General features: G+C 55.8%; 2 protein-coding genes across 3 annotated transcripts; one reads left to right on the forward strand and one right to left on the reverse strand.

Annotated features, from left to right (window-relative positions):
* Positions 1–403: 403 nt before the first annotated feature.
* Chpf (chondroitin polymerizing factor) lies at positions 404–4,818 on the reverse strand. The gene is made up of 4 exons (XM_026390401.2): positions 4,265–4,818; positions 2,712–3,285; positions 2,089–2,268; positions 404–1,755 (listed from the first exon to the last, which is right to left on the reverse strand). The coding sequence occupies exons 1-4, from the start codon at positions 4,567–4,569 to the stop codon at positions 499–501; spliced, it is 2,316 nt and encodes a 771-aa protein (XP_026246186.2). The 5' UTR covers positions 4,570–4,818; the 3' UTR covers positions 404–498.
* Positions 4,819–5,722: 904 nt separating this feature from the next.
* Tmem198 (transmembrane protein 198) lies at positions 5,723–10,423 on the forward strand. 2 transcript variants are annotated; one of them, XM_026390437.2, is made up of 4 exons: positions 5,723–5,888; positions 8,025–8,600; positions 9,753–9,955; positions 10,286–10,423. In XM_026390437.2, exons 1-4 carry the CDS (start codon positions 5,723–5,725, stop codon positions 10,421–10,423), a joined length of 1,083 nt encoding a protein of 360 aa, XP_026246222.2. The 2 variants fall into 2 exon arrangements, with proteins under 2 accessions (XP_026246222.2, XP_077655652.1); XM_077799526.1 differs by having other exon boundaries at positions 5,775–5,818; positions 8,023–8,600.
* Positions 10,424–10,531: the final 108 nt, after the last annotated feature.

The following is a 10,531-nucleotide window of genomic DNA, read 5'->3' on the forward strand; positions in this document are numbered from 1 at the left end:
AAGAACAAGACACCTCCATCCTCAGGATCAACCCCCCACTTCTCCAACCCCTACCTTTCAAAAACTCAGATTCACCAGTCCACATTCAGCCAGTTTATTAAGGGAGCTTCATCAGGGGTCCAAAAGGGAGAAGGTGGGAGATGCCCCCCTCCCTCAGCTCCCCCTGTCTCCAACTCATCTGCAGCCCAGCCCCTAGGACAAGACCCCAGGAGATGTGGCTGGCGTCAGGCATAAATACACAGAGGCCACAGCCTGAATCAGCAGCGTCATGGGGAGACTGGGCTTGGGGCACGAAGGGGTGACTCTGGGGGTGCCTCCCCCAGGGTTTTCCTGAGCCCAGGGTCCCACAAAGCCAGAGCAGGGGACCAGCAGGCTGCCCCGGGGTCTGAGGTTTTGGCCAGCCCTGTCCAGCGAGGCTGGCAGGTGGCTGTGGGTTGTTGGGAAAGAGCAGGGCAGGGTGCAGCCGCGCCAGGGTGCAAGGGCCCATGATGGATGGGGTCAGGTACTGTTGCCCTGCTCCTGTTCAAAGAGCAGCATGGCGAGCTGGGTTCGCGAGCCGAGGCCCTCGAGCATGCTCTGGCGGCAGCGATGGTATAGGTCCTCGCTGAGCCGCGCACTGCAGGACTGGGCCCGGTAGCGCTGCAGGAGTGCTGGCTCCACCGCACGCAGTACGTGCAGGCTGGAGTAGCGCAGAAAGAGCTCATACACATCCAGGCTCTCCAGCAGCTCCTCCTCCTGCTCTGAGGCTGCCGCCAGCCTCCCTCGGGCGGTCACATAGTCGGAGTTGTAGAAGCAGGCCTCGCTGGCTGCCTGGCGATCGAAGCGGCCTGTGTCACGGCCCAATTCTGGTGGCCCAGGCCCCTGTGGTGGAGCCACAGCTGGGTGGAAGGCCTGAAAGTGCATGGGAAAGAAAGCCTGCCAGCCAGAGATGGCATGCATGCGGCAGCGGTTCAGGAAGTCAGGTGTGAGCACTGTGTCTGGCCCGGCCAGCAGGAACAGTGTGTCCAGCGGGTGCTTCTTGGAGAGCAGATCCATGAGGCGTAGTGGGGAGGGGGCGGCTGTCTGCACACTGAGCCAGGGCACCCGGGCACCAGGGAAACGCCGCTCCAGCTCTGCCACGTGGGCCTTGACAGGTGCAAAGACATCTGCATGGGCTGCCCGCTGGGCCTGTCGTGGTTCATACAGTAGCAGCAGCGTCAGGGCTGCTGCATCTCCAGGCTCCAATGCTGCAGTAGCAAAGGCCTCCAGGAAGCCAGGGGCCAGGTCACGTTCGGTCGCAGCCAGGGGCAGCAGCACAGTGAGACGGGAGGCCTCAGTGACATAGGGCACGGGCAAGATCTCCACACGGCTCAGTGGTCGGAGCAGCTGCACCCTGCGGGTGAGGGGCCTGCGGCCACCCTGGGGAGTCAGTGCCTCAAGCTGCAAGTCCAGTGTGTACTCCATTCCCCTGGCCGGATCAAAGCGACGGTAACCATTAACCAGCTGCTGCTTCTGGAGGCGTAGGGCTGGGTGGTAACGGCGGTTGAGCTCCTCCAGAGCTGCCCCCAGAACGTCAGCCACATCAGCCCGGTCAGCCCCACGCAGTGGGCAGCGGGGTGAGCCATCAGCACAGGAGAAGGCATGCTGCTCTGTGAAGTAGTCCCAGCGTAGGACCTCAAAGCGTGACATGGGGCGGGATGGTGCTGGGATGCCCACAGGCCAGGCAGCCGCCCGCTCTCCATCAGCAGCCAGACGGCTGGTGTTCTGGATCTCCCACTGAGCCAGAGAAACAGGCCATGAGCAAGGCAGAGACCCTAGCACCAGCACACAGTAGGGGGGCTGGGTAGGTGGCAGATGCCACTCAGGCTGGACCCCCAGTCCTCTACACAACTCTGCCCATCCAGGGCCCGCACATATTCTTTCTGCAGCCTAACAGTTACAAGGTGGGGAGGGGTTCTGGAGGCTCCTCTGAGAATGTGGAAACAGACAAGGACTGGGAAACAAGCTTGTTCTGTGATTCGGGCTCTAATTTTATATTCCCTGGGATCTGAGACTTTAGGCCTTGTTTGTCCCACACCCTTCCCCCACACCTCCAAACCCAGACCATACCTGCAACTCCTGGATCTCCTGGTACGTGCGTTCCAGCTCAGCTCGAGCAAAGGCCTTGTGCAGCTGGTACATGTGCACAGGGTCATGCACAGGGTGGGCTGTCAGGGCACTTCGGAAGCGAGGGTCTCCCTCCTGCACAGGCTCCCCAGAGCTCAGCTCCAGATAGCTATAGTGTACCCTCTAAGGAAAGGAAGAATAATGAATTATCTTCACCCTTGTCTCAGAGTGTCTCATCTCCTCATCTTACAACCAACTGTAGGCTTGGAGTCAGATTTCTGTGGGTTGGAGTATACTGTGACCCACTGAGCTTGAGTGACCTTGGCCTCTGCCAGCTCACCTGTGAACTGGACATACAACCATGTCAGAGCTGCCCAGGGGTTCAAATAAAATAACTAACATTGAACACCTACTGTGTGAAAGGTTGCCTTATTTTCTTTAATCCTTATAACAATCCTGGGCAATAATTATTTCCATTGGCATGTATGAGAATACTGACACTCAGATTTAGTTATGTACCCAGAGTCACAAGGACAGAAAATGACAGAATTGGCATGAACACCAAAGCCTGTATCACCACCACACTTTTGCCTCTCAGTGGGAAGTGTACAAGCTTATCTTCCCACCTCGTGGTCGCCTGTGCAGCCCACTCCAGTAGCATCCAGGATGCAACGTCCCAGCCACTCGTCTGGGCGTGCACTGACTATGTCATTGCGGCAGCCTTCCAGGTGGGGGCGCAGCTGCTGTAGTAGTGTGCGGGACAGCAGCACCCCAAAGCCACCGTGGCAGTAGCGGCCGGGGACGGGCTCTCCACCGATGAAATCCTGGGGTCGGCCGAGATAGAGGTGGGTAGCGGAGGCCAGGCTGAGGCTGCCAGTTAGGCGAGTCAGTCCATGCGCCTCAGTGTAGGTGGTGTCAGGCACTAGGAAGAACCAGTCAAAGTCGTCTCCGTGCTGCTCCAGCAGGTGGCGTAGTGCCAGGTGCAGGTGCCCGATGGGCCGCTCCTCGCCTAGCGTCACCACAGCCATGCCAGTGGGTGTCCGGCGGCCCCGTGACCCAGTCAAGAACACCACACGCTCTAGCCGGTGTCCCAGTGTGCGGTTCACAGCCACGCCCAGAGTGGGCAATGTGGCCTGTGAGGTCAGCACCGCCACAAGCAGCCTCTGCCTGATGCCCAATTCCGTGCTGATGTAGCGGGTCCTGGGGGAAGAGACAGTACAGGATTATAGAAAAAGACACCAGGGCATACACAGGCTCCAGCAGACCATACCTTCTTTGGGCCTGTTCCATCGCCTATGAATAGGATAAGAATAGCACATCTTTCTAAGTGAAACACGTCTTACCCACTATACTTTGCATTTGGGAATGGCAATATCCATGCAGATATAAGAGATATATCGTGGCTCTCGATTCCTGATTTTACTACTTAGCAGTTTGGTCCTGGAGCACGCTATTTAACCTTAACCCTCTTTAAAAGGGGATGTAAAGGGATAGCTGCCATTTAAAGCACTTAGCCAAATGCTTGACACACCATGTATATACTTATTTCTATATAATACTTTGTAATATCACAAGCACATCACATGAATGATGTAAAGGAATATGTGGCACAGGGGTGTATAGAGTGTGTTCTGGGTAAGGGCAAACTAGGACAGTAATGCACCTTTGTAAGGCAGAAGGTAAATTGCAGAATTGGAATTTGAGCCCAGTGTTACTCAGGAGAAATGATTTCAACCCACAAGCAAGGACATTAATGAGTACATTCCTCGCTCCCCATCTCACCCCAAGATGGTCCTTGTAACCCATCAGGAATAAGATACAGGTAAATCTAATTTTTTTTCTCTTTCCCTCTCTTTATACACTCATCCTATATATTAGTGATTTATCCAACCCCAATAGCCCAGCCGAGGAGCTAAGAGGTCATTTGGGGGACCATTGCGTGGAGCCAGCTTAGGACAGGAGCGGGTAAGTTCAGCTCACATCGGGCTGGGGCCCAGAGAGGACCTCAAACCGGCCCCAGGGTTCCAGGAAAGCAGGGCCATCGGAAGTTATCTGGGCCCAAAGACTTCCTGGCCGGCCAGCCCCTTCCTTCCGGAGCCTGACCCGGCCTCCGGCGGCCTCCCCCGCGCGCGCTTCCAGGCCGGTGCCCGGGGGTGGGGCAGGCAGGGCTGATCACTACCTGACGGCCTTCTTGGCGGCCTGGCCGGGCTGTGCCGGGTGGTAGGGCAAGACACGGGGCTCCCAGTTCTCTGCGCCGGCCCCGGGCCTCTCGCGCTCTGCTCCCGGCTGCACTGAGTTGGGTCGGCGAGCCGCGTTGGTGTTGCCGTGAGGCGGCAGCTCAGAGTCTCCGGGTTGCGGCGGCCCTGGGCCGCACGGCTCCTCCACCCAGGTGACGCTGAGCAGGCTCAGGGTGAATCCCAGGGAAATGCCCACAGCCACGGGCCCAGCGGGCCGCAGCACCGACAGCAGCAGCGATGCCCGCATGGCGCCCGGACCGCGGGCCCCCGGCCCCGGCGCAGCCCCAGAGCAGCCCCAGGAGGCTCCAAGGGGGCGGTACCGGGGAGGGGGCGGATCCGGAGGGCCCGGGCCCAGCGGGCGGGCCCGCTCCCTCCCCGCCGGGCAGAGCCAGCGGCCCGAGCCGAATCTCCAGCGCAATGCTTCAATCTCCCTCCAGTTGCGCTTGGCGCGGGAGCTCCGGCCGCTGCAGCCGCTGTCCGACGTGTCACTGCGAGGGCCCCGCCCCCGGGGTGGGGTCTCAGGCTTCAGCTACCGGAGAGGGAGGAGAAGGGGGAGGTTAAAGGGGAAGGACCCCCGGAAGTGCCCCCTCCTCAATGCCGGAGAGGGAGACGCCGGGGGCGGAGTCCCCTATCTCCCCCTGGCGTGGTTGGTGCGTCCCGGGTGACGTCAGAAGCAGCCCGCCCCTGCTTGGATGGTGCGCCCTGAGTGACGTCAGGAGTAGAGGGCCGGAGCTGTCCATCAGCACCAAAGGCCGCGGGCGGGCTCAGGGCATGGGGCCGCGGCTCTGGGGCAGCCCGAGCCCCTACTCCTGTTCTTTTCTCTGTCCCCGGGTCCGGCCTGAGTCCCTGAACGCGGCGGGACTGGAGTGCCAGCCGGTGTTGGAGGTGGAGCGGCGACGCCGCCGCGCAGAGACCGGTGTCTCCGGCCCAGCAGCCCCCTTCCCCGCACGCCGGACTTTCCCTAGACCCCAGTCAGTTGGATCCTCTGGCACCACGCAACCCCGGCCCCTCCGGCCCCTGCACAGCCTCTTTCGCTCAGAAGCCCAGGTCGCCTCCAGCCCAGGTAGATCTTGGACAATCCCAGATTTAGCCTCCCACAAACGGGTCTCCTGGCTGCCTCCTCACCGACTGCAAACTGCCCTCATACCCACTCCCCAGTCCCACTTTTAATTTCATCCCAGCCTCCTCTAGTCAGGCACTTTTGTTTCCCTTTGTCTTTGCTCCCCACTCCAGGATGCTTCCCGAGCTGCATGAAATGGGCACCATTCCTTTGTCCACCTTGTCCTTGCTGAGTTCTCCCACTCCCACCCTCATCCTAGGAGTACCCAGGACTCTTCCTTGACCTCAACTTCCTATCTGTCAGGTTGATCTGGGAGGGACCCCCTTCCATTCCCAGCACTATGCCGGGCACTGTGGAGACACTACGATTCCAGCTGCTGCCCCCTGAGCCAGATGATGTCTTCTGGGGTGCACCTTGTGAACAGCCCCTGGAGCGCAGATACCAGGCACTGCCGGCCCTCGTCTGCATCATGTGCTGTTTGTTTGGAGTCGTCTACTGCTTCTTTGGTGAGATCCCTCTCATTCCTCACCTGGGTTCCCCACTGCTTCCCCCAGTTCTTTTCCTGTGGCTTCTCAAATCTTCTCCAGAATCCCTCCTTTCATTTCACACATGTTTATAGATCATCTAGACTCTAGATTCTAGGGAACACCGGTTTTTGAATAAGGCATGCTTGACTTTGAACCTGGCTGTGTACTAATTGTAATGCCTTGTCTGAGCCTCAGTTTTCTCTGTAACAAAGGGAACGATGGTATTTGTCTCACATAGACTTGTTAAAAGAACTAGTAGGCACCTAATAAATAGCTATTGTAGTGGAGAGGAGTTTGGGTCATATACTAGGGAGGCACAGAAAACACTTAGCAAGGTGATTAAACATGGTCCCTTACAACAGGGCATATTGCATGATGGGGGAGAGACTCCTAGAATAGTCACACTTGTGATACATATTAGAGTGGGCTGGATGGTAGTCACACACATGGAGATCGCCTACAAGGCAGGCTCCAGTAATCAGGAATGCTGTGAAAAGTTGTATAGGTTGGGTATTGCAAAAGGGAGCTCAGTTGAGTAGGCAAAAGGGGCTGAAATCCAGCTCATGCTCCACTTGCCAAACTTGAGGCATTGGCACAAAGCTCCCTTCCTAGAGAACAGGACACCTTTTTCTAATTTTCACAAAGTTGTCACATGGGCTAGTGGCAGCCTAGAGTAAGTGTCTGGTGGTTCTACAGCAATAATTACAGGATTTCAAAAAAGAAAAGCAGGTAGGGACCCCAAGAAAGCCTCAGGAAGGATGATTATAAGTTACTGGAACCAGTGGGCACAAAGGAGGCTGGTAGGTTTAGGCAGAGGTGTGGCAAGACTTCTCTCTGCAGCCTCTAATATGGGTAGACAGATGGAGTGGGAATCAGATGGCCCCTCCCCTTCTCCCCTCCAAACCCTGGGCTGAATAACTACAGGAGGAAATACTCCCCACAAAGGTTCAGAACATGTTCTGGGCCTCCAAAAAGTCTGTTATCAACTCACCCCTTCCACTATCCACACCCACTCCCTCTGCGAGGTGCTCAGTGTGGCCTCATGTTCCTTTTCCTGGGTTGCCCTGATGTCCTACTTCTCTTCCTAGACTCTGAGACCTTGTCTAAGCCCTACTCCTCTCTCTGACCCCAGAACCTTCTGAACTCTGATACCTACTCTCATTGTTGGAACTGAATCTCTTCTTTATTATTGTTCTCTATGGGTCTCCTTGACTTCCTTGACCCCCATCTATGACTTCCATCTTCCCACCTGTTCAGGATCTACACCTCCCTCACTCTTTCAGGTACTGCTAATGGGCTTAATGGCCCTATAACCTCCTTTTCTTCTGAAACCCCACAATTGTTATTTCACCCTGTACTCCTCTTTGATTTCCTACTACCCATTAAAAGCCCTAATGACCATCTTCCCAGCTGTCTCATTACCTTGCATCATTCTGAGTCCCTCAATGACTCTTAGATCTGATCCCTGGTTATTCCTCTCTCTCTGATCCCTGTATCCCCATTAGTGGATCACCCCTCCCCACACTGTGATCTCAGTGATCCCATTTGTCTGGTCTCAGTGTTCCTATCTCTCAGAAACCCTTTAATAGTCCCAATGATTACAGTTCTGTCAATCCCCCTGACCCCCACTCCCACCCCAGGGACCTACAAAGATCTTATCTTTTGGAACTCCTCTCCAAATAACCTACCTCTGTCCTCTTTGTCACCTTCCAATGATGCTTTGTCTCTGAAGCCCTGTGACCCTTCAAAGATCTCACCTTTCTGAAGCAGTGTGATCCCATCTCTCATGTTCTGATTCCTGTATTACTCATCTTTGAACAATTCCTCTCCAAAGACCCCAGTGACTCTATTGCTGATCCCCTTGTGGCCCCAATGACTTATTTCTCTAAGCCGTATGATCCCAAATACTACAATGTCCCATTACTAATTCACTCATGACGTCAATGATCTATGACTCCATCACTGATGCCCTCATGACCCCAGTAATTCCCAATTCTCTGATCTTAGTGTCCTTATCACCGATTCTACTGTGCTCCCACGTCCCTGACCCCTCTGAATTCCTCCTCTAGCTCAGTGACTCGTTTTGGCCCCTCACTGGCCTCTGTTCCCCTCTAGGTTACCGCTGCTTCAAGGCAGTACTCTTCCTCACTGGGCTGCTGTTTGGCTCAGTGGTCATCTTCCTGCTGTGCTACCGAGAGCGGGTGCTGGAGACACAACTGAGTGCTGGGGCGAGTGCAGGCATTGCACTGGGCATTGGGCTGCTCTGCGGGCTGGTGGCCATGCTGGTGCGCAGTGTAGGCCTCTTCCTGGTGGGGCTGCTGCTCGGTCTGCTGCTCGCCGCTGCCGCCCTGCTGGGCTCTGCACCCTACTACCAGCCTGGCTCAGTGTGGGGCCCACTGGGGCTACTGCTAGGGGGAGGCCTGCTCTGTGCCCTGCTCACGCTGCGCTGGCCCCGCCCACTCACCACCTTGGCCACCGCAGTGACTGGTGCTGCACTCATCGCCACGGCTGCTGACTACTTTGCTGAGCTACTGCTGCTGGGGCGCTACGTGGTGGAAAGACTGCGGGCCACACCGGTGCCTCCCCTCTGCTGGCGGAGCTGGGCCTTGCTGGCACTCTGGCCCCTGCTCAGCCTGATGGGCGTTCTGGTGCAGTGGCGGGTGACGGCAGAGGGGGACTCCCACACTGAAGGTGAGAGGGCAGAGGCCAGGGTGGGCCTGGGAAGAGGGGACTGCTTGGGTTGGGTGGGGGGCTGAGGGACTGTGGACAAGGCCTCAATGGGGTTACAGAGCTCCCAGCTCAGGGTCTGGGAGGATGGGACCATGAGCCACTATTCATTCCACAACAATGTATGGAGCATTGGTTCTGTGTCAGCCCCATTCTAGGTACTGGAGAATATAGCAGAGGTAAAAGAGAAAGGAGGGATGGGGTATAGCTCAGTGATAAGAGTGCTTGCCCAACTACAAAGACGCTGGGTTTGATCCCCAGCATCACAAAACAACAACAAAAAAAAAAAAAGAAAGAAAAGAAAAGAAAAAGAAAAAAGAAAAGTTTCCTGCCCTTACCTGTGTAATCCAGGGCAGGTGAGAGATAATAAACAAGCAGACCAACAAGATAATTCTGGTTGTACAGAGTGATATGAAGGAGATACACAAGAAGTGATTATAGTTAAGGTGGCCAGAAAAGGCTATTTAGAAGAGGTGACATGTAAGGAGAAACCTAAAGTATAAGGGGCAAGCCATGCCAGGAGCTAGAGAAGTGGGAACAACAAGGGCAGGGGCCTGAGAAGGAACAAGCTGGGTGTATTTGAGCAAGAGGGCTGGAGTGTGGAAGGTGAGGTTTTGGAGTTGGGCTGATGATGTGGGTCTTCTGGGCTATGAGGAGAACTCTGGATTTTATTAGAAGGGCAGTGAGTTCCTATTGGAGGGTTTAAAGTGAGGAAGAATATAATGTAACTTAGTGTTCAAGATGCTTGTTCTGCTGCTAAGTGTAGAAAGCCCTGGAAGGAGACAAGCCTTAGTGAGAAAGCAGCATGGCTGTCTAGTTGAAAGATGGTAGTGTCTGGCCTGGGAGAGTCACCTGTGGCTCAGGATTGGGAGAGGGACAGCAGCCATGAAGGGTGTACCTAGAAGTCTAAGAATCTTACATAAAGACCATTGGAAGAAAGTAACTGCAGGAAGTCCTATCTGGAGGGGGTGACAAGGAAAGGAAGTGACAGGGTAGTGGTAGGAAATAACAGATAAGGAGAATCTGAAAGACTGAAACCTCAGGTGGGAAGAAAGGGGAGGGCTTGGAGAAGAGGCATGTGGGCTCTGAGACCCTGCTCTGCCCATACCTCCACAGTGGTCATCAGCCGGCAGCGAAGGCGTGTGCAGCTGATGCGAATTCGGCAGCAGGAAGAGCGCAAGGAGAAGCGGAGGAAGAAGAGACCCCCTCGGGCTCCCCCCAGAGGTCCCCGGGCTCCTCCAAGGCCTGGGCCCCCTGACCCTGCTTATCGACGCAGGCCAGTGCCCATCAAACGTTTCAATGGAGATGTCCTTTCCCCGGTGAGCACCTTGAGCCCCTCCAGTCTGAATGGAGGAGAAGGGAATGTGTAGACTCTGTCTAAGTATGATTCCCCAGGGCTGGTCACTGTCTTGAAGGTCTGGTGTTTGTCCAATAGAACCCCTGAACCAAGGGTGGGATGGATACAGCTCTGGTGCCAGGAGAAAGGTCCTAAATGTGGATTTTAAGTGATATGTGGTGGGTTTTCAGGGCTGGACACTCTGGGTATGGGCAGTCTAGGGGAGTATAAGGCTTGTGGAAGGACAGAGAGAAGTGATTTCAAGACAAGCGTCTCCATCAGGACTCTCACCCCTGTGTATATTCCCCCACAGAGCTACATCCAGAGCTTCCGGGACCGGCAGACTGGGAGCTCCCTGAGCTCCTTCATGGCCTCACCTACGGATGCCGACTATGAGTATGGGTCCCGCGGACCACTGACAGCCTGCTCAGGACCCCCAGTGCGAGTATAGCTGTATCTCTACTTGTCTAGACTCTGCAGTCACCAGCTCTGCCAGCTTGGGGAGGCTTGCCAGACCACCACCCAGGCCGCCTGGCCCCACGGCCTTCGGCTGTCCCTC

The sequence above is a fragment of the Urocitellus parryii genome, chromosome 1 (assembly GCF_045843805.1).
Source record: "Urocitellus parryii isolate mUroPar1 chromosome 1, mUroPar1.hap1, whole genome shotgun sequence".
Lineage (NCBI taxonomy): Eukaryota > Metazoa > Chordata > Mammalia > Rodentia > Sciuridae > Urocitellus > Urocitellus parryii.